Raw genomic sequence first — 24,515 nt, 5'->3', positions numbered from 1 at the left:
TCCGCTCGTGTCGAGATGGGCCTCTCATCTTGGGGCGCCTGGACCGCCCCAGCCCTATAGCCCGATCAATCAGTGTACCTCTGGTGCGGCTATACTCTGGGGCTAGCTGCAATGCCTGCTGGCCGGACTGCTCAATCTCTGGTCGAAAGAAGTCTGTAATCTGCCTCTGTAGGTGTCTCTCCTTCTCTGATCCCCTCCCTCTCAAGAGACCCTCTATGTCTACGCAGCTCCAGCAAGTATAATCCGAGGCATCTCTGATCCTGGTATCTCATGACTCTGGAAAGTGGTCCAAAACCCTCTATGAACAGGCAGTGAAAACGGCCTCATATCTCATAATATACTGGACAGTGACATGTGTAATGTAACTCTATCTCTAGCTCCATCTAGCACAACTGACAAATCTTGGCCTCAGCTCGTACTCCTCTGAATCTGCCAGTCTCAATCTCTAGCTGGTGTGAGGATGTGCACATCTGACCAATAGCACACCGTACCCCATGAGAAAGATGAGTATCCATGTAGCTGGGTCTAATCACAAACCCATCCTCTGTGAGCTGGAGAAGATGATCTCTATAGAAAGCCATCTTCGTACCAAGCTCGTGTGTCGGCTGTATCCATGTCCTCCTAGTGTCCAGCTGAGTCAAGTCCTCCCTGATAAGTCTGGTAATCTCTGCCCGTGTGAGAGAGAGGGAGGGTGCAGGGAGTACTGAAATGGAGGTAGCCTGTCCATACTAAAGCCATGCAGTTGGAACCAAGCTGTCATCTGTGCATACGAACATGATCCGTCTCCCTGTGATGCCAACTGTCGTGAAGACTCCAGGGCTAAGCGAGCATATCTGTCTCTAGGGAGAGCCCAAGTGCTATGTATAAAGGAGACTGATCGAGTGAGTGCCTCTACTACCAATGGGGGGGCAGCCATCTCTGCACGGATAATATCATGTGGTATGGAGGCCTTGGCCCTAATCATCTGGCAAATCATAGAAACCAAGGGCCTCTCCATACATCTCCATCCATCAGTGCTACCAGCTCGGCTTGGGTGATCCACTGAGGGTCCCCATATCTCCACTCCATACAGCATGGCTGAAGTGACCAAAGTGTCAAAGAGCCAAAGCTTTGTTCGAGGTTCTTGAAACTGAACATGCGAACACATCCTCTCCAGTCTCCCGGTCAATCTCGTCTCCGCTGCTCTCCTCAAGGAAAATAGTGGGCCACTAAAAACCACACCAAGGTAAGTATATGCATCTGTATACTCCACTATCTCCTGACCATATGTAAAGGTGGGTGCTGACCTCCTAACCCACTGTGCTGTGGTGTTAAACACCATCACCTTGGTTTTACCAAGGTTAACAGACAATCCACTGTCGTGTGCAAACGTGTGCAATGCATCCAAATGACGCTGTATCCCCTCTGGAGAATCTGAGATCAACACAATATCATCAGCATACAATAACAGCGAAATCCATGTCCCTGCTAGCTGTGCTCCTCTGTCACCCTCCCGCTCTACATAGTCCGAAACCTCATCCACATACATCCCAAATAAGGTGAGAGAGAGAGAGAGAGAGAGAGAAAGAAAGAAAGAACCAATTGGGTGGATGAGAACTTCTTTGGGAGTATCCACAAGTTTTACAAGCAAATCACCAAGCTTTTCAGTTGAGGACAACTAAGGGGATGTCACCGGCCTCTGCATTTTGACATCTAAGGAACCAGGAACAAAGGAGAATGCTGAAGGTTTATATTCTATTGCAAAGAATTGAGTATTCTAGAGCTCGAGGGTTGTTGTCCAAGAAGAATCCAAAAGGAGAAACTCTAAGATTGAACAACACTAAATCTTTTGTACGAGAGTCATGGGACTAGCCATCTCATGGATGCACTATTTATCAATGAAGGAAATCGGAACCGAGTACATGGATATAAATATTGTTAGTCTACCATAGTTAGACACTGACATGGGCAGTTGGACTACAGTACGAACTAGTGTAAAAACCAAGAAACTGGTGTCAAAACCAAGGAACTATTTGTGCATTCATTTGTTCATTTGATTTATGCTTGTGAGCATATATGTGTGTGTGCCAAGGGTTGGGAACACCCGGTTAAACCCAAGGACGAGCATGTGTGCACGTGTTTTCGTCTTCTAACATATAATGGCAGCGTGTTGATCTTGACAGGAAAGGAAGCATGGTGGGAAACTCCTGCCTAAGGGCGACTCTAGAGGTGCAAGGGTGGGAGAATCTACCAAAATTTACCAAAGCGGTCAAACCCAAGGTCACTTTACGTGAAGGGTGAAAACCATGAGGACAAGATACTCCAAGGATGACATTCCGCATGAAGAACCATGTCTCAAGAGCCAGAGAGCTAGGCCCACAACAAGAAAAAGCAGAGAAAAGCAAGGAAAACCTAAGACAAAGCTAGACCTATCACTTGAGGACAACTGTTTAATAAGTTTGGGGGATGTCACCAAACATCAAAAGACAAGTTGCTGACATGGAAAAACGCAATGCAAAACAAACCACCACCACCCCGCCCCCCCCCCCCTCCAAAAAAAAAGGTGACGTGGCACTGCCACATGGCAGGATAGCAAGTTAGGGCCACCTTACAGGCTTGGAATGATGCGATTAGCTTTTGGAAAGCAAAATTAAAGCTTTTTAAATACTAAAAAGAGAAGAGCTTTTATTATTATAACAACAATGAATGCCAATAGAATATGGAGAGAGAGAGAGAGAGAGAGAGATGAAATGAAATGATATATTAACGTCTCTAAGAGGCCATAGTGGCCTATGAGACCAAAACTGAGAGTACATCTGAAGTTGGTGTCTCATCAAAGAGAACAACTAAATGAGACTAAAAAGTACAATAAACTGATTGTCCTACAGTTATAAGAACAGAACTGTAAGATTCCGAGATGATACTGAGTAGAAAATACTGGAAAATACTAAAAAATGTATATAAGGTAGATCCATGTATGCTGATCAGTTGAAGTGTTGCCCTCTCCTTAGAGCAAGTATCTCTGCCATGGGGCTGTCTAGAATGGAGAGGTCGTAGAAGCAAGGTGGGCGTCTCCGATGCCGAGCAATAATGGCTCTGATCTGGCGATGGTGAGGATACCGTGGTCAGGATCTTGGTGGGCGTGGCCGACGAGCACGACATAAGATAACTACTCTATCAGTGGTGACTCCCTGGTGGTCGGTGCCCTGAAGGCCCAATGGAGGAGGTATCAGGAGGTGTGTGGGCTGGGTTGCTGGTGCTGGTGCCGAAGAAATCTGTCAGGGTCCTCTGTCTAGGTACATCATGGCTCGGCCTCTTGTCTGCCAAGAGGGTCTCTCTGTGTATCTTGAGCTCAAGTAGAAACAATCCAAGGCATCTCTTATCCTCAAACTCCATGACCCTGCGTAATGGCCCAAAACCCTCTCGGAAGAGAGAGAGAATGGAAAGCCCCCTAGATGATCCAAAAGCAAATGAATTCTAAAGCAATAGAGAGCCGCTCTTTTCTTGCCCAAAATCTCCTGCAGAAACAGTTGCTAATGCCTTTGTCATTGATATGAATGGAGATGGTTGAGCAAGGATGATGACGTTGAACACAAAAGGAATGCCATCGCCAAAAGGTGTTGGTGAAGTTGTTGGGTACAGATCATGACTTCAAATATTCAAAACCCATGCAAGAAACAGCTGCCACATTATAGAAGGTGTTTGGGCAACTGGGAGCAGAGCTAACAGCGCATGTGTGTATTTATATATGTGTCTGGATGCATGGATATATGTATGCAGTTCCATCATGCATAACTGAAGAAAAAGTGCATAAAAAGAGGACTTCTCCCTACCTTACTGAGCAAAATTGTTAATTTTACTATCAAAACAGCAAATAATAAAGAAAGAGAAGTAGCCATTAGTGAGAAAACATTATCAATTGAAGTAACGTCTTTGATTTGTCATTTGGCCCTTTCCTAGTAGCTATTGCACCACGCTGCCCAAATGGGGACACCAAAAAAAATTGCATATTTGTTTTGACTATTTAAAAAAGCACTACACACGCCTCTACGCACCTGATAGTTTGTCTTCATCCAAACTATCTGATTCCCAACTGAAAATGTCATCATCGTCATCCTCACTAGAAACTTCACTTAGTTCAGCCACAGCAGTGCTTCCAACCTCTTTTTCAGCAATCAGTTGTGGTTTGTTAGAATCGTTTTCCCCTGCCTGTGAAATGCATTCTTTTTGCTTCCGCCGCAAAACTTGAAGTTCGGCCTCTATGTTCCGTATGTTTGTATCCAGTCCATCAAGAGCTTGGAGAAATTTTGACTTAAATAGTGCCTAAATAATCAATACCCCAATAACTTGATTAATACCAGAAATACCAACTAACAAGAATAGTGCCATAATTTTTGCATCGCATACAGAAACACGCACACATTAATAGAGCTCCGCAAACACAGGGACACCTTCTTGAGAGAGCTTCGGCCCCAGCCACCCCACCCCCTCCCTCACCAGCCAACCATCACTAGTTTCTTCCGAACCCAGGAGGCGGAGGACACCGATATAGTGGATCTTGTGGACCCTCCACGAGCTGCTCCAGACCTACCTTGCCCGAGAGGAGTTACCTCGGACTGAGCCTCCGCATTCCAGCATGCCCAACGCCCCCGGCCCCCCGACCATCAGCCACGATCACCTCATCATCAACTCTAGTTCTAGGACATGCTCCACCGCCATCGAGCTACCTTTCCACATGACATAGCTGAGGGAGACCTCTCGGCCATACTCATTAGCCCCATGCTTGATATTTTGGAGAGTGGTATACCATCTAGTCGCAGCTAATGCTCCTCTCATGTTTCTATGTTCCTAGTATTCCATGATGAGTTTCCATGGACAGTTTTGTATCACCCCAGTGAGATAGCTATGTTTATGTTTTCTTTATGTTTTATTTTTCATTCCATGATGAGATATGCCATGGACATTACTGTATCACTTTGGTCTCATAGGCCCGTTGGGTCTTTAGTAGACGCGTAATATATCTTTCTTTCTCTCTCTCTCAAGCAGTGGGCAGTATACAAGGACGGGCAATTCATCATCACAGAGGGGCGTCCCAAATAGGGATGCGGGGTCTATGGAACCACACACCTGGAGCTGGCAGTTTGGAACTGCAATGGGACACTATGGTTGGACATTGGGGGACTTAGGGAAGTTTTTACAAAAAGGAACATCATCTTCTTCACAAAGACCCACCACAGCCCGGAGAGAGGGCTACACGCATTTCTGGCAATGAGTGGGCATTTACCTACCGAGAGGAGACACGCATATGCGGTGGGGTACGTGGGTCTGGCGGAGTGGCGGTACTATTCAGGACACACCTACAGCCCATGATCACCGCAGAGGCACGCTTTATATGGGTGAGATTACAAGTCACAATGGAGAGATGTATACACATTGCAGAATGTTATTTCCCACCTAGGAAGTCCTCATATGCTATTTTGGAAGAGGGAGAGCAGTTTTATCCCCTCCATGCAGACATCATTGAGTTCTCACGTTTGGGCGAAGTTCTCCTTTTAGGGAACTTCAACGCTAGGACTCACAGCAAGCAGGCATTTGTATATGACAAGAAGGACCAGACTCAGGAGGAGCCGACGCAGGAGATTGGCAATCAACACGCATCACAGAACAAAGGGAACATTCCAGCATCAAGGAGAGAGTTCCTTGTGCTTGGGACCACACATGGCTTACCCGTCTTCAACAGGATATCCCAGAGCTCTCACATGCTTCCCACATGGCGGAGGCTTGAGTACAGTGGATTACCTAATGGGATCTCCGGCTTTAGCCACATCCATACATACCTTCACCATTCCCATCCGCCCCCTTGGAGCTGACCATGCCTATCTCTACTTCAAACTCGGCTTTTCCCGACCATCCTCACCATCACCGCCCGTCTCCCAGTACACCCAGATTCACTTCCACCATGATGGGGACTAGATTTACTTCGACCATCTAATGACATCTAACATGTGTAGATCCCAATCTCTCACTAGCCAACCTCACCTCTCAGCTCACCACAATCTTACACACCTTTGCCATAGCCACATTTCTATCCACTAGCCGATCCACCGCCAGACCCCCTACCAGCACCATGCCCCAAAACGATTGGTAGGACGAGGAATGCCACACAACACCTCGGCGTCTCCTACGCAAGGTTGCAACTCGACAAATCCGAGACCAAGATGCTTGCAGTGGGCTAGTTGCGGATGTCATCACACCGCCTGAGGATAGAGACAGGGAGAGCCATGCAAATACCTCGTGAGGAGAGGATATGCACTATGTGGCAATAGGAGGTTGAGTCAGAGGAGCACTTCATATGCACATGCACCGTATATTATGAGATTCAAGGAAGGTTCCAATGTCTCTTGAGAGAGGGATTTGCACCCTTATCCAGGATCATGGATTACCCAGATCAGCGGTGCCTAGGCCTCTTCCTACTAGAGCTTCATTGCCACAGACTCACTGATTAGGGAGTCGAGACCCCGTGGGCGACATCCACCTCGGCTCAGGCGACCATCACTCAATTCTTCCGACCACAAGAGGATGCCACATCAGCCATGGATGACATACCCACAGCCTCATTGAGCCACACATTCTTGAGTGCCCAACCCTCTGCCAGATCCCACTCTAGTGTGACTAGTCCAGGCCACAGCACTACAGCAAACCCAATGTCCCAGACTCCCTAGACCTCGCCAGCAACACAGACATCAGACCCAGCTTGAGGAGATCTTGGAGAGGCACAAAGCCACCTTCCCATGCTCAACGGATCTACAGAGCCTTCTACAGGCTAACCCCATGCTCGATAACCTTGATGGCCCCCTCCTCCTACAGGGGGTATAGCCCCATAGGTTGATGGTCCCACTTTGTATCATATGGCTTGGATTTGACATTCCGAGCTCATAGCTCTAGTCTTTGTTTTCTTTTGTACCATGATGAGATTACATGGACACTATTGTATCACTTTTGGTCTCATAGACCCACAGGTTCTTTTGAAGACGTTTAGTATAACTTTCTTTCTTTCTTTCCCTATTTCTTTCTACTACATTGGGTACCATGATGCAGTGCCCTATGCAAGATATTTTAGGGTGATGTGAGAGCTTGACGCTCTTTGTATTTGGGATTAGCTTTGGCATTTCAGCTCTTGTTCCTTTCTTTTATTTTTAGTACCCATGATGACATATTCCATGGATATGATGTAATCTTTTGGTCTCATAGGTCATTTTGGCCTTTTGTAGACATTTATATAATCTTTTGGTCTCATACGTCATTTTGGCCTTTGTAGACGTTTATATAACCCTCCGTCCCACATGACATTGTCCGGACGGAGTTTTCTGCACCTCCGATGCTAGTAGAGGCCCTCTTCCAGACAATCTGCTTCATACAGAGGATCAGAGATATGCCATTAGATCGACTCTCACATAGAACTTTTGAGGCGTCCAGGCAGCTCGCAGAGAGTGGAGATAGGAGATCATGGTATTCACAGATGATACAGCGGCTCACTCAGCATGGTCTTGACATAGATCACCTGCCACCTTTCCAGTATGATATACATGCGCCACACATCCAGCTCTCTCATAGTGAGAGGAACAGAGTCCTTCGACAGGATTTATGGCAGTGATACACTTAAGAGACTTGGATTACACCCAATCAGCCTCTACCGCCGAAGATGCTATACTACAGAGATCAAGATGCTATACTACAGAGATCAGTTTATGCATATCTCAGCGGATGGATTCATACACAGACCTCGATACATGGATGTGTACATGCCTCACAGTGCCTGAGTGGCGATTGGCCAGCTCAGAGTGTCATCACACCAGCTTGAGATTGAGGCAGGTAGGGTAGCACGGATCCCCAGAGCAAAGAGGATATGCAGACTATGCCAGGAGGAGGTTGAGAGTGAGGAACATTATGTATGCAGATGCAGAGCATATAGTGTCATTAGAGAGAGATACACCACCATCTTCAGTGGACATCCCTCACTCCACCAAATCATGGAGTCCGCAAACCAGTGCAGATTTGGCCAGTTCTTGCTAGAGACATAGCGCCACAGAGAGACACTGCTACGGACTCATACCACAAGGAGAGGTGGGCGATAGCTCCAGCTCACTGATTTCTTCAAGAGATCTATCCCAGTGCCTACCCTGACACAGGAGGGGGTTACACTTCAGCGCGCTACGGACCTTCGAGCCAAACGGAGACCGAGAGCACCAGGCTACCAGACTCCCAGACTACATCAGAGGGAGATCACAGAGATACGGGCTCGACATCACCATATCCAGGAGCGGCTAGCTCACCTACACTCACACCCGGAGATCATGCTCCGAGGTATTTTTGCCTCGCCATCGCCTATGTATCACATATTACACCCCCATCATGGTACTGGTTGGAGATAGACAGATCTACATTGCACTCTTGTATACCCTACGCATATAGGTTGCATATTGAGCCTCTAGCAATAGTGCTCCATCCATCACACCCTCCCACTAGCTCAGTACTTTCATAGTTTATTTCATGTTCATTTTGTCCTTTTTTAAGAAAATTAATGTTTATACCCTGCCTTCTAAGAAGTGTTGACTTCCAACTCCTCGGTTTAACCAGTATAATATGAAACGCCTCCATGTCAAACCCTTTAATTAGACGTTAAGGGTTGACTTCCAACTCCTTAGTTTCCAGTACAATATGAAACACCTCCATGTCAAACCCTTTAATTAGACGTTAAGGGTTGACTTCCAACTCCTTAGTTTCCAGTACAATATGAAACACCTCCATGTCAGAACCTTTAATTAGATGCTATCTTAGTTTTTGGTGGAACTAATATTTAAGTCATCCATGTTATGCGCCGTGATGAGAGCGCAAGGTACATGTGGGTCACAATGAGGGCAGATGAGGGTAGACCCCTATACATTGCTATATGTTACTTTCCACCCAGCACATCTCATTATGCAGCGCCCAAGGGGCAATCTCCATATATGATTCTAGATGAGGACATATGGAAGTTCTCCAGGGAGGGAGATGTTATCATACTTGGGGACTTTAATGCTCGAACGGCTTAGTACCAGACCTCCTTCTTTGACACTTCGGAGGAGATGTTGAGAGAGATCGATGTGGAGGAGATGTGTTTGACCCGGAGATCACAGGATGAGGTGGAGTGTACTGAGTATGGGAGATACCTCTTGGAGATGGGGACTGCACATGGGCTGGCCATTTTAAATGGCCTAGAGAGGTATCCACTTGCCAGTGGCTTTACTTGCTTTCCACACAAACATGGGGCCAGCACAGTGGATTATGTTTTAGCCTCGCCAACCTTCATCCCGAGTATCCAGGATTTTGCCATTGGCCCCAGGCCCATCGGAGTTACGGTGGATCATGCACTTCTCTCCTTTACGGTGGATTTCCACTACAGTACCCACCAGGTTGGGCAGTCCTATCACCCGAGATATACCTTCTGTAGAGAGATTGATGGAGTATACACCGCAGAGATCTACAGCTTGTTGAGTGCAGAGGATCCACAGAGGCCATTAGCAGAGCTCACACAGATCCTGACAGAGGCTTTACATACAGCTGCAGCGACGGCCTTCCCACACATGCAGCCCACAGTACGACCACGTCCTGGGAGCATGCCCCAGAATAGTTGGTATGATGATGACTGTAGGGAGCTCAGAGCCCGGCTACAGAGAGAGGTGGCCACAGGTGTTACTACATATAGACAGTCACACATCATCTTCCGATCCCTCATTCGGCGGAAGAAGAGAGCATTCTTAGCTCGGCTAGAGAGAGACATCTATCAGTTGTTTTTGAGTCAGGATTCTGGGGAGGCCTGGAGATTGCTTAGAGTGCACCCCGGCCATTACCTCTCCAGATACATGGGGCGAGTATGCAGCCTCCCTCTACACAGTACCAGAGCAGCCACCACTACCGAACCCTTCAGAGCCTTGTCCACCCACTTCTACCTTCTTCACAACAGAGATGGTGAGGAGGACCATCAACAGATTGCATACAGGGAGGGCACAGCATCATGAGGGCATTGTAGCCGAGCATTTCATACATGCTAGAGATATGATTGCAGACTTGCTAGCTCTCATGTTTAATAGAGCCATGTGTGAGGGGTTTCCTGGGACTTGGAGTACTTCCACGATTGTGCCGGTACTCAAGTCTGGAGATCCGAGCCTGCCGACTAACTATCGCACCATTATGATTGGTCACTTGCTGGCCAAGCTATATGCCTCTACTCTTGAGCATGAGTTGAGCAGATGGGCAGAGAGACAAGGGGTCCGAGCTCAGGGACAGGCCCATTTCAGGAGGAGATTCTCTCCTTTGGATCATATCTTTACCCTCGGGGCTATCATTGAGGAGGGCAGAGCACATGGGAGGAGGATCTACTGTGGCTTTGTGGATTTCCGCAAGGCCTTTGACACAGTGCCCAGAGCTAGACTGATGCGCAAGCTGCAAAACTTGGGGGTTCCATGTGAGCTCATTTGGGGTACTATGGCACTTTATGAGACAGTAGTTGGGCAGGTGCGGACTTCAGAGGGTCTCTCCCAGCCAGTACACTCCACTATAGGGGTGAATCAGGGCTGCCCGCTCTCTCCGACTCTATTTGGACTATACATTGATGAGATCTCTGATTATATTGGGACACGAGGGGACAGAGGAGCCCAGTTGGCTGGCACTTGGATACCTCTGCTCTTATATGCTAATGATATTGTGCTTATAGCAGACTCACCAGAGGGTATGCAGAGGCACTTGGATACTTTATATGCTTATGCACAGGACAGTGGGCTCTCAGTTAACCTTGGTAAGACCAAGGTTATGGTGTTTAACACTACAGCTCAGTGGGTTTGGAGATCAGCGCCTATTTTCACATATGGGCAAGAGACAGTGGAGTATGTTGACTCATACACATATCTTGGAGTGGTGTTCACTGGGCTCACATTTTCCATGAGGGGGGCAGCAGAGGCCAGATTGACTAGAGGATATGCAGCACTAGGAGGTCTAGAGTGAATGTGCTCACAGGTACAGTTTCAGGAGCCACGCACTAAGCTGTGGCTATTTGACACATTGGTCACATCGGCTATGCTATATGGAGTACAGATCTGGGGGCCTAGCCTAGATCGTCACAGTCGATCACGACGCACATACGATGGATGGAGATCGATGGAGAGACCACTTGTGTCCATGATCTCCAGGATGATTCGGGCTAAGGCCTCAGTACCCCATGAGATTATCCGAGCCGAGATGGGAGCACCACCGATCGTAGTCGAGGCTCTTGCCAGATCAGTGTCCTTCATTCATAGCACCTGGGAGCTTCCCCGACACCGGTATGCACGACTTGCTTTAGAGTCCTCTCATCAGCTAGCCATGGAGGGAGACACTCCATGTTGGTATGCGCAGATAGCATCCTGGTTTGAGCTCCACGGGTTCAGCTTAGACAGACTTCCACCCTTCCAGTACTCTCTAGAGGCACCCTCTCTCACCTTGACACATTCTGAGATTAGTAGAGTCATCAGACAGGACCTCATTCAGTTGGACACTAGGAGGACATGGCTAGAGCCCTCACAGGAGTTAGGGACGAAGATGGCTTTCTATAGAGACCATCTTCTCCACACCACTGAGGATGGCTTTATACTTAGACCAAGCTACATGGATACCCATTTGTCCCATGGATTGAGGTGTGCCATTGGGCAGATCCGCACCTCTTCACATCAGTTAGAGATAGAGACAGGCAGATTTAGAGGCATACCTCTAGGGGACAGGATATGTCAGATTTGTTGGATAGAGCCAGAGACGGAGGAGCACTACATCTGTCGCTGCACAGCATATTATGAGATTCGAGGGCACTACCATTGCCTTTTCAGAGAGGGATTTGGACCACTGGCTAGAGTCATGGACTATTGTGATCAGCGATGCTTGGGTTTTTATCTCCTGGAGATCCGCAGGCTCAGAGAGGGACTACCCGGGAGCACACACAGCCGACAGCCCAACAGTGGGCACCCCGTGGGACTCTAGTTGAGAGAGCTATCCAGTTGGGCAGATCCAGACGCCCGAGGGTTCGCGGATCCTTACATCAGAGACGGTGCCTACACCGGAGGATTCAGAGCATCATTGCGAGGCATCGGGCTCGTCCGACCAAGCATCTCACTATGGCAGATATCCAGGCCATCCGGCAGAGACCCATGCTAGAGCTCCTAGGATGATTACCGCTCCAGCTATATACTGTTGTACTCACTGTCACTTTTGTACTCCCCCATATTAATGTATTCATGTATCCATGTACTCATGTACCCCAATTTGACTAGTAGCATTAGCTTCCCACTCTCCCTAGTTGCTGCTTCCGGATGCTCCCTATTGATGTATTGTAGGGCTAGATACTTACCTTCAGTCCTTTCTTTTCTTTTCCAGATAGTGTATCAGATGTCATATGGTTGTAACTTTGGTCTCATAGGTCACTTTGGCCTTTTGCAGACGTTAATATAACATTTCATTTCATTTCTCTCTCTCTCTCTCTCTCTCTCTCCTGTTTTCTGCTCCCATTTCCTGCATGTTAGGGTTAAGCCTAACCCAACAGGCTCTACCTTTTGCATAGAGCTCAAAGAGAGCTCTATGCATATGGTAGAGCCCTTATGAAAATGCATAATATAAGTAAATCTAACAAGCAAACCTATGAAAAACAGTTAATCAGAATGCAGGAGTGCTTTGGAAAAGCTGAAGATGATGACATCTCACCCCCATTGCAACAGCTTCTTAGGATCAGAATTTAGCACAAAATTATTGCTTTTTTAAAGGAAATAACGATGACAGTATAGGACTAGAAAGACTTCTTCCGGCAAAAAACTGACCTTTCTTTTTGTAAGAGTATTTGGGGGAGTCATTTCAGTTTTGGGCTGTTTGTAGTTTCTGCCACGATACATTATGATGGTGGTGGATTGATGGATGTCGATAACTATTCCTCCACTTAGTGTGGCCAGCTGCCTTGCAATGGTTCTGATATCTTCCCGTTTGAAGATATGGCAATCGACTTGCACAGTCTCATGAAACTTCCAATGCATATGCATGTTCTGAACAACACCACCATAAACTCCTCGCCGTCCCACAGGCACATAATTCCTGTTCTTGTAGCCTATCTTTTTGAAAGCTTGAAGCTGTTCTGGAGTGATTAATTCAGGATCATGGACAGGCTCTGGGTCCTCCTCAAGCTCATATTTCTTGAGGCGTTGCAGCAGGACAGCTTTTTTCCTGTTTGACTACATCCAAAAGAAAGGCCAAGGTGAGAGGCAATGAATGACAAACTACATGGAACCAAAAGTAAGATATTCCTGAAAAAAAAAGGCAAGGTGAGAGGCAATGAATGACAAACTACATGGAATTTATACAGGATTCTGCCTAATTCATACCATTGATCTTGTTTATGCTTGCCAGCTGTAGTCTTTTTCAAAATCCTAACTCACATCTCACCCTAGAGAGCTTACTTCTACACATGCCCTCTTCGAGGGGTTGAGGAGTGCCATGCCAAGCAGCTCGTGTGAAGAACAAAACTTGACTTTTACCTTCTTCTACAGACCATGCTCAGTCACCCAAGGCAAATAAGAAAGGGTGACTGGCGAATGCATCTGAAACTACCCTTTAAGGTGGTTGATGCAAATATGTCTATCCTTTAAACACTAGAACAGTCAATGCTAGTGAGCTGCATCCTACAATCAAGAATATACCATGTATCATCTTTTTTTTTTTTTTCCGGAAAAAAGATCCTTCTATTAGTTAATGAGAAAACGCCATATGGCTACAAAGCTCACCTCGCAAGGAGGGATAAAACACAATGAACACCTGAGCTCCCCCCCGTGGCTGGCCGCTCTCTGGGGGGGGCTACCTAGTAATACATGAAGGAGGTGAGAAAAGCCAAACTGGCGGCCGATAGTGCCAAATGACATCCTCGTCCCTCGCGGTGAGGAAAGGGCCAGGCTGCCAAGTGCGGAGGAAAGCCTTGCGGCGCCCTCTCATGCGATCCGAGTCTCCCTGGAGTTTCCCCCAGTGTCCTCTCAAGGTGTGGATGATGTCCACCCAGAGGGCCTGTATGACCTCCGCCGGTGGAGTCGTCTGGTGGTCAATGGCCTCCCTGCATCGGGCTCTCCATATGTGCCAGGCCGTCATGCTGCTGATCAACTCCCATCTCTGCCCGACCCCCTCCTGAGAGGCTGCCGAGGAGAAGTCTGGTGTCGGAACCACCGCCATCGCCCTGTCAGAGACCTGGATGGTCACACTGCCAGGAGCGTCCTCATATCCAAGTGCAGGGCCGCTATCCGTGGCCCAAGCTACCGCACCCCATGTCACCAACATCTCCCCTGGAGAACCTGCAAAAACCATCCTGAGAGCGCGCTGCCAGACCTGCTGTGCCTGTGGGCAATCCCATAAGCAGTGCCGCTGTGACTCCTGTGCATGATCGCACCGAGGGCAGGACGCTGGGTGTCTACCAAAAGCAAGCCAAGCCCCCACAGCCAATCCTCTATGCGCTGTGAGCCAGAGAAAAAGCGTCACCTTCCGGGGACGGAAGCTGGCCCAAAGGCGCTGCCAGAAGTCCCTAAGAAAGGCAGGGGAGAGCCCCTGTCGCCGCCAATGCTCGGCCGCTGCCGGGGTGCTCTCTATCCTGTGTCTCTGAATCCGCCGCCCCAGCCTCGCTGTGTACTGAAAAAAGGGAATGGCAGGGCTGGTAGGGGCCGAGTAGGGATCATCTTAAGGCCCCCACTACTCAAAATTGCTTCCCATCACCTTAGTTCACATCTTCATCATTTCCAACTACCTGAACTTCAATGTTGGTGACTCCCTTTCCAGGTACTATATGTAGGCCAAATGTCACGTGCATCCCGCACTTGGATGCCACGTGGACATATCTGGAGAGTACAAGTCCAAGGCCTATGGTGGTTACCTGGTCCCATGTGAGCCCTTGGCCGGGACGAATCAGCTAGGGATCCATTGTAGAGCATCATGGTCAGGTGTACAAGTCCCGTACATGGTCATGGTCATGGTCATGGTCATGGTCATGGTCAATTGTGCATGTCCTGCACATGATGTCAATCCATGTCCCACACGTCTTCGTAACCCTCTGGAATGATGTAGAGGTGTTCCGAGCACTTCCTTAGGCTTGCAGCCAAGTGTATGGGCACCAGTCTAGGTCTAGGAGTCAGTAGCCAGGAGTACAATGTGTGGGAACCCATATTTATATGCTAACTAGTAACACCAATGAGGGGATTGTGGACCAGTTATGGCTTGAGGACAAGGTGTGGCACCTTGGGCAGCCTTGGAGGGTTGCTCAAGACCCATTGGGGCCCACAAGAGCAGCCAGCCTTAGGCACCCAAATTTGGGGGGCCACACATGAGAAACGCATCATTAAATGATTATTTTGTCCCTTTTTTTAATGGTCGGCCAGGCCTACAGCCAGTCGGCCTGTTTGGGACAGCCCCATACCCCTATATATAGATCGCTCTAGCCCTTGGATCATTCATCTGAGATTTCTACAACTTGGTGAGGCTTGTGCATAGCCAAACGCAAGGTAGAGGTCTTGATCCAAGGCGGCCAGCAGCGTTTCCAGAACCGCAGCAAGGAGAAAGTCTCCAAGTCATCATCTACAGGCTATTTACAGCCAGACAGTCAGTCCTCTACACATTCAGCAATAAAAAAAATACACCATTCATGGTGGGGGCCCTTCACAGGGTATTTGGGACCCAATACTGTGTTTTCTCTTCCTCGCTCTCTCTGCACGCTATCCTCTCCATATTGTGCTATTCATCGTCAAGATTGAAGGTGCTTAATTCCGTTAATCAAGGTATAATCCTTGTCTGTAAGCTTCTGCATGTTACACCACATGATGTATGTAATAGGCATGTCATGTAAGGCATCATGTGGGTTTCCCTATGTGACGCTGATCAGCTGCATCACATTCATTGCTCCTCTAAGTTGGTCAGCCAACACCTACTAGTAATTTTCACCAGCAACCATGAAATGACATGACCTCCTTCAACTCATAATACTGCTTTACATTCATTGCTCCTCTAAGTTGGTCAGCCAACACCTACTAGTAGTTTTCACCAGCAATTATGAAATGGCATTACCTCCTTCAACTCATAATACTGCTTTGCAAGGTAATATGCATAAAAGACTGATCCTTTATTAGAAATAAAAAATTTATATTGTAAGTATTGCATCATCACAGTGCATATTCAAAGGATGGTTCAGTCAATATTAAATTAAGTAATTTGAAAGAACACTGTCGTTCTGAATGTGACAAGCAAGCTATGCAAGCTGCTTTTCTTGAGAAAAATGAAAGCATTGAAAATAGCATAATAAAGGCTGTCCCTCACAAAATTGAACTGTTCACTTAAAGTCGCTGCAACACATAAAAGAATCTAGCACAATATACCATAGATATAACATGCAGAAGCTTACAGACAAGAGAATACTTCGAACGAATATTCAGCACCTTGGTTCTTCCTGACGATTACACAATGTAGCGGAGATAAGAGTGAGAGAAATGAAATGAAATGATATATTAACGTCTCTAAGAGGCCATAGTGGCCTATGAGACCAAAACTGAGTGTACATCTGAAGTTGGTGTCTCATCAAAGAGAACAACTAAATGAGACTAAAAAGTACAATAAACTGATTGTCCTACAGTTATAAGAAGACTCCGAGATGATACTGAGTAGAAAATACTGGAAAATACTAAAAAATGTATATCAGGTAGATCCATGTATGCTGATCAATTGAAGTGTTGCCCTCTCCTTAGATCAAGTATCTCCGCCATGGGGCTGTCTAGAATGGAGAGGTCGTAGAAGCGAGGTAGGCGCCTCCGATGCCGAGCAATAATGGCGCTGATCTGGCGATGGTGAGGATGCCGTGGTCAGGATACTGGTGGGCGTGGCCGACGAGCACGACATAAGATAACTGCTCTATCAGTGGTGACTCCCTGGGAGCGTGGTCGGTGCCCTAATGGCTCAATGGAGGAGGTATCAGGAGGTGTGTGGGCTGGGTTGCTGGTGCTGGTGCTGAAGAAATCTGTCAGGGTCCTCTGTCTAGGTACATCATGGCTCGGCCTCTTGTCTACCAAGAGGGTCTCTCTGTGTCTCCTGAGCTCAAGTAGAAACAATCCAAGGCATCTCTGATCCTCAAACTCCATGACCCTGCGTAACAGCCCAAAACCCTCTCGGAAGAGGCAGTGATATCTCCCTCGGATGTCATAATAGACTGTACATCGGCAAATGTAGTGTTCCTCTGTCTCTACCTCCTGGTAGCATAGCAGACAGATGCGGTCATCCACGATCTGATGCACATATCGCCCTGTCTCAATCCGCAGCTGGTGTGATGAGGTCCGGATCTGTCCAATGGCACAGCGTATCCCATGTGATAGGTGTACATCCATGTACGCCGGGCAGGTGATAAAATCATCCGGTAAGAGGTGTGGAAAATGGCTCTTGTAATGAGCCATTTTCGTGCCCAAGGGCTCAAGGGGGCTAGTCCATGTTCTCTCTGTGTCCACTCTGATGATATCCATCCTGATCACGCGATTTTGATCTGAGCGGGTGAGATCCAGAAATGGACAATCCAGACTGTACTGAAAGGGTGGTAGTGCCTCTATCCGCAAACCATGTAGGTCAAACCATGATCTCATCTGAGCGTACCAACAATGAGTATCTCCATCCTCTGCCAACTGTATGGATGAGGTCAATGCCAATCGGGAGTACCTCTGCTGAGAGAGCTCCCATAGCCGCTGTAAAAAGGTAACTGCCTGGAATAGGGCCTCGGTTACTATTGGTGGGGCACCCAACTCAGACCGAACAATCTCGTGTGGTACTGATGATTTGCTCCGAATCATGCGAGCAATCATCATAAGCAGTGGCTCTCCATTTGCCTCCATCCCTCATCTGTCCCTCTCTGAGATCTATGATGTATACTGGGCCAAGGGGCCCCCAAATTGGAGCTCCGTACACGAGGGTCGCTGTGACAAGCGTATCAAATAGCCACAATTCGGTGCGTGGCTCCTAAAACTGTATGTGTGCACACTGCCTCTCAAGTGCCCCCAAGGCTGCATGCCCTCAAGCTAATCTAGCTGTTGCTGCCTCCTTCAAGGAGAAACGCGGTCCTGTGAAAGTAACTCCCAAGTAGACTAATGACCTGACGTACTCTACCGGCTCCCCTTGGAAACTGAACTGAGGCTCTGATCTCGTCACCCATGCCTGCGTGGTGTTAAACACCATAACCTTGGTTTTCCCAAGGTTGACTATCTCTATCCGCACAGAAAGCCTGTAATGAATCCAGGTGTCTCTGTAATCCTTCCGGAGAGTCTGAGATTAGAACAATATCATCAGCATATAACAAGATGGGTATCAACACCCCTGCCAAGCATGCCCTTGGGCCTCCCAATCTGTCTACATAATCAGAGACCGCATCAATGTACAGTCCAAAGAGGGTGGGCGATAGCGGACATCCCTCCTTCACCCCTATCGTGCTGGTCACCCTATCAGATAGTCCGCCTGGAGCTCGGACTCTGCCTGTCACAAACTCATACAAAGCATATATCCCCCACTGCATATCCTCGGGTACCTCAATGTCATGCAATCTGTGCATAAGCCTGGCACGTGGTACGATATCGAAGGCTTTGCGGAAGTCTACAAAGCAGCAGTATATCCTTCTCTTCTGTGCCCTACTCTCTTCAATAAGTGCCCGAAGTGTCAGTATGTGATCCAAGGTAGTAAATCCTCCCCTGAAACCAGCCTGTCCATGTGCTCGATGACCATGTCTCTCTGCCCATCGGCTCAGCTCCGACTCCAATATAGAGCCATATAATTTGGCCAAGTAATGACCAATCATGATCGTCCTCCTGTAGTTGCCTGGTACCATGGGGTCCCCACTCTTAAAGAGTGGTACAATGATATGCTCTGTCCAGCTTGTCGGGAAACCCTCACAAATGGCACGATTAAACACATGTACAATGAGCGGAGCCAAAGTGTCTCGTGCATATGAGAAGTGCTCTCCAACTAACCCATCATGATCCTGTGCCTTTCCATTCTGTAACCTGTCTATCGCACCTAGCACCATCCGCATAGTAAAAAAGGTGCTGCTAGGCGGTCTAGCTCCCAATGGAGGGGGGGTGGGGGGCTGTCCTGGTGCATCATATAGCTCTCTAGCATAAGTATGCCATGCCTCAGGTGCAGTAATCGGAGTACCAGGCTGTCTCTCCTGAAACATCTTCCATGCTCTCTTGCTGTCCTTCCCTAGGAAGAGTTGGTAGATCTCCTCCTCTAGCTTAGCCAGATAGGCTCGTTTCTTCCTCTGCACAAGGCGCTGAAAGATAATCCTGGCTTGTCTATGCATGTGAGACCCAATGGCAATCTCACATTGTAGCTGTGCTCGTGTCTCACAACACTCATCATCATACCAACTGTTTTGTGGGGCAGTGCTGCGGGGGTGGGTGGAAGGATTCATAGTGCAGGGAAACGCATGAGGCGGATGCATGTAGAACACCTACCAATCCTCTCGTGATCTCGTCCAGAGGGCTATGCGGGTCTAAAGCGAACAAGCCATCAGATACTGCATCCCGATAAACCCCAACTGTCTCACGTGTAAACTGATATCTCGGGTACCTAGGTAGATGAGTGGCTGGCCCATCTCTCGGGGATCTACCTACTAGTGTGAAACTCAGGTATGCATGATCGGCTGCTATGCCAATGGGCCTACTAGAAATCGTGAAACCCCGCACATCAGGTATCAATGAAGGAGATCCCATCAAGTAGTCCACTATGCTCGCTCCCCCTTTAGAGTTCCAGTGTGTGAGAGCATCTGATCCTTGCCATCTCGATAAGCCATTGTATATGACCAACCCATGTGCACTCCCGAGTGTGAGAAAATGCCTGCCATAATCTGTAATCTCCCCCTCATCCTATGCTGATCTCTGCAACCCTACATCCTCTGCCGTGATCTCCTGGTACATAGCCTCTTGAGTATCATACAACTCTGTCTGCTCTGTGCCTGTACGTGCATTAGAGTCTCCCAATAGTAATATGTCTCCCATGCTGGCAAACCTCATGATATCATCATATAGTGGTATATAGGGCGACTCTCCTAATGGTGCAAACCTGGAGTGGGCTGGGGGAAAGTAGCATACCGCCACATATAGCTCGCGGAGCCCCCCTCTGCATATTCAAACCCACATGTACCTCGCATCTGCATCTTCATGTACCACATGTATTTTGTCACGAAGCTCCTCTCTGTAAAGTATTGCCACTCCTCCAAATCCTCTGGTACCTCCCACTGTGCGTGGCTGAGGGTGGAAAACTGATTCCCATCTATAACCCCAGACGTCAGGAAGCCTCTTGTTTGTGCACTGATGGGTCTCCGTATACATAGCAATATCACTGTGTCTGAAAGTATCCTCAAAGTATCCTGCATCCGTTCTAAGGGCTCCGTTGCAATTCCACACCGTGAATCGCAAGGTCTCATAGGCCACACACCGTCAAGCGGGCCTCCTCTCCGTAATGATGACTCGGCCATCTCTGTGTATCGCCCGTTTCCCCTCTTTCCTTGCCTCAAGCACACGCGGCATGTGTTCCTTCCGGTGTGCTATCTGTGCCGGTGTAAGGTCCTCATCCAAATAAATCTTTTCCCCCTTAAGGGCCATCCTTTTGGAGAGGAAGGCCTTCTTCTTCTCCAAGTCACCAAACCTGATGATCAATATCTTCGCCCTAATTTCATCTCTGCCTACTTGCCATGCTCCGGTAATGGGTACATCAATGGCTCCGATTTTTGTTGCAATAGCTTTTGCATCCTCTTGGGGATTTCCCTTATCTTCCACCCAACTGCACACACATGTAAGGCACGTGCCCGTCTCTTGGCTTCCTCTTCCAATGTAGCATTCATCACCTCTACTTTATTGACTGGTGTATCCTTCTGTTTTTTTACTACTTCAATCCAAGGGTTGACTTCCTCAATTTGTTTCTTTGTGGCACTGGCAATTTCAGCCCATGAATGCATTTCCTTCTCACCTGCAGCCACTTTTGCCTTACATGATTCCAAAGTGTTTTGCATTTCTGTGATGTCTTTGTCGCGGTCAACCATACATGTCTTCAAAGTGCCTTCATACGATGCAACTGTTGTGCCAATCTCTCGGAGCATGTCATCCTTCCATTTTTGCATCTCTTTTTTCATTTCCGTGTGCATCAAGGCTTGGGCTAATTCCATCTCAACCCGTACTTGGGCTTGCATTTCTCCCTTCAATTGGACATATATCTCTTCCTTCGTTTCGTATATCACTTTCCTTTGGACATGCATCTGCTCAGTCCATTCCTTTTCAAGCTCCTGTCGCATGGTGTTCATCTCTGTCCTTATGTGAAGCTGTAGCTCCTCATAAAGGGCCTCATCTCGTCGGGCCATCTTCGTAATCCTTCATGAGCCAGGGGACATGATTCCTTCCCTCAGTCTTCTGCAGTATAGGCATTTGGTGCCTTCGTGGGGGTGTGAAAGGTTGTCTCACCATCCAGGGGTTGAGACATGTTTTCCCCTACTAGTTGCTGCCTTGGGGGCCTGAGCAAGGGTGGGTGGCAAAAGGGAGGCAGATGCACCTTACTGTACCTTCTGCCCGACTGTACCTCCTACACCTTACTGTTTGGGGGGCAAATGCACCTTACTGTACCTTCTGCCCGACTGTACCTCCTGCACCTTACTGTTTGGGGGGCAGAGGCACCTTACTATACCTCCTGCACCTTACTGTTTGCACCTGCGCAGCCTGCCAATAGGCCTCCAGCCGTCCCTTCTGCGCTTTCTGCAACTACCTGCAAACCCAGGCGCCTCCTGCAGTCCTATTTGCCTGCAGCCCAAACTTGGTAAGCACCTGCGCAAAAGGTGTGTGTGTCTCTGTTGTTGGTGTTTGAGTGAGCGCTATCGCCGCCACTGTGCATCACCGCGTCTGCTCACTGTGCAGCGCCGTGTCTGCTTCTGTGCGCTTGCTTCTTGCGCCTTCACTCACATCTACAAGAATATCTACCAGCCTGGACCGCACATATGGCGAAAAAGCAGCGAGGCAAAGGGCGAACACCTAGCACTTGTTGCCCATCGCTGAGCACGTCCCTTGCTGCCACTTGTGCCTGCCCATTGCGCTGCTGTTGGTGTCGCACGTACCCAGCTACGCTACGCCAGCAGCGCGAAGCGCGAGCAGGGCAAGGTGCACAGGTTCACACCAGAGAGACGCACAGGTTCATGCCAGGTTCACGCGAGAGAGAGAGAGAGAGAGAGAGAGAGAGAGAGAGAGAGAGAAGAACAATAAAGACAAGGTACATCCGATTGGGTCCCAAATACCCTCTGAAGGTCCCCCACCAAGGACTGGTGTATTTTCTTTATTGAATGATGAAAAAGACTTACTTCACGGAGATCTTCCTTGGCTGTAAACCTGCAGCCTGAAGATGACCTGGTTCTGACCTTCAAGTTCACCTATGCATGGGAATTCCCTTGGCTATCCTGACCCTTGAATCCCTTCAGCCCTTTGTGAATAATGAGATGAATTAAGCCTTTAGCTAACCCATGCTTTTATAGTTTTCCTAGATGTTGGTCGGTGGGTTTCAACAGCAGTCGGCCTGTTTATTTATCTCCCATGACCTGTTTTCCAGCCCTTTTACTTAGGCGCCTTTCACATGCTGTTGGCCACCACATTGAATCTGCTATCCAGGCTGCCCTTGTGTGCTGGCCGCCTGCTGGACTAGCCCTCCATGGCCTGGCCGCCTGGCTGTGAAGCCTCAAGGGCTGGCCGACTGGCTGTCCAGGCCTTCTAAGTTCTACCGACAGCCAATCCATGCCCTAAACTAGGCCTTCTTCCCTATAAGGGCAGGCCAAAGGAAGACCTCTGAGAACTAGGTCAAAGCTATGGGCTTTATGGGCCAAAGCCATGGCCCACGGGCTGCCCTAGGTAGCCTAAGTGTTGGGTACAACACTACCAGGGGTTTTTTTGAAATGTGTTTCATAAATGTTTCTGTCAAATCTGGCACATTTCAAAAACGTTTCATACAAGCCAGGCAGGGGGAGCCAAAATTTATATTTAAGTTTATAATATATAAAAAATATGTTGCCTTGCCTACAAAACAATATTAAACATGCATCATTTACACATTAAAACATGTTTACAAGTTAAAACTAAAGATTCAGGGTGAGCCAATTACAGTGGGCACCCAACCGACCAATTGGCATAAATAAATTGGCAACATCAAGAATCAAGATCCAGATTCCATCATCAATAATGGCAACTACTCAAAACTCAAGAAACAATATATAAAGTAGGCAAGAGTGACATAGCCCACTGAGCACTCAAAGTAATCACAAAAAGTCTGAATCCTGAGCTAATACAAAAAAAGAAAACTGAAGTTTGAAATACACAAAGTAAAGCATGATGATAGATGCATGACAAACTAGAGAAGCCTGATAACCCCAAAGACTAGAGTCCTCAATTTGCAATCTAGGCACTCAATCCTCAACATCCTCATCAGTAGCCTCCTCGGTTGACTCAGTAGCCTCCTCAATTGACTCAACATCACTCTTGGAAGAGTCAACATCACTCTCGGAAGAGGACAATGCCCCCTCAACTACTGCACTCGTCTCAACTACTGCACTGGTACTAGCACCTGCCAATAATGCTTGTGTTGATGCTCGTGTGGCACGAGCAAGTGCCATCAACTCCTCATACAACATGGCGCTCCTAAGGAATCTTTGGGACGTCTTTCACCTTCTCAATGTCGATTTTATCGACATTGACCTAGCCAGGCTCTATCGGATTGCTCAACTGCTCAATTAGGTGAAGATTGCAATGGCAATACACCAACCGCTCCAACTGTGCGGTAGACAACCTGTTCCTCTTCTTTGTATGGAAGAGGGCCCAAGTGCTCCAGTTCCTCTCACAAGGATCCGAACTACAATCTTGTGAGAGAACTCGAATGGTGAGGTATTTCTGCCATTAAAAGACAGAAACTTTGTAAGTATAATCATCATTGATCAATGTATTATGTACATGTTATAACTTATAAGTTGAAATAACAGTCTTGACTCTTAGAGTTGTACTCACCAAGTGAGGGGTACTGATCCCATACTTCTCCCACCATGAGACTGGCTGAAGCTATGTCTCTCGCATGACAACAATCTGTCTACCAAATGCGTGGCTAGCATTCCTGTACACTAGCTGCTTATCCTCCAAGTGTCTCATGAGTTTCACGTCACCTCCTGTCCATTTTTGAATGTAATCTTGCGATCCGTCTTCCAACTCTTCATTACCATACTGCTCCTCTGTATTCATTGTAGTATATTCAGCCTTTTGGTTTCATCAACTCCAGATCCAGGACATGCTCCACTGCCATCGAGCTACCTTTCCACGTGACGTAGCTGAGGAAGACCTCTCGGCCATACTCATTAGTCCCATGCTTGATATTTTGGAGAGTGGTATACCATCTATTGGGGCTGACGCTCCTCTCATGTTCCA

The 24,515-nt window shown here is 47.8% G+C and overlaps 1 protein-coding gene across 1 annotated transcript in view; it reads right to left on the bottom strand.

The window, feature by feature from the left end:
* Positions 1-24,515, bottom strand: part of LOC147619986 (uncharacterized) — a 38,487-nt gene that overhangs the window by 11,079 nt on the left and 2,893 nt on the right. Inside the window, exons 3-4 of the mRNA XM_086772107.1 lie at positions 12,855-13,259; positions 4,035-4,302 (exon numbers count right to left, since the gene is read on the bottom strand). Coding sequence (XP_086628233.1) covers positions 4,035-4,302; positions 12,855-13,259 — 673 coding nt within the window. The remainder of the gene's footprint in view (positions 1-4,034; positions 4,303-12,854; positions 13,260-24,515) is intronic.

Source organism: Cibotium barometz, chromosome 32, assembly GCF_041138505.1.
Source record: "Cibotium barometz isolate CiBa-2024 chromosome 32, ASM4113850v1, whole genome shotgun sequence".
In the NCBI taxonomy this organism is placed as follows: domain Eukaryota; kingdom Viridiplantae; phylum Streptophyta; class Polypodiopsida; order Cyatheales; family Cibotiaceae; genus Cibotium; species Cibotium barometz.
The sequence above is the reverse complement of the archived record's forward strand: the minus strand, read 5'-3'. Positions and strand labels throughout refer to the sequence as shown.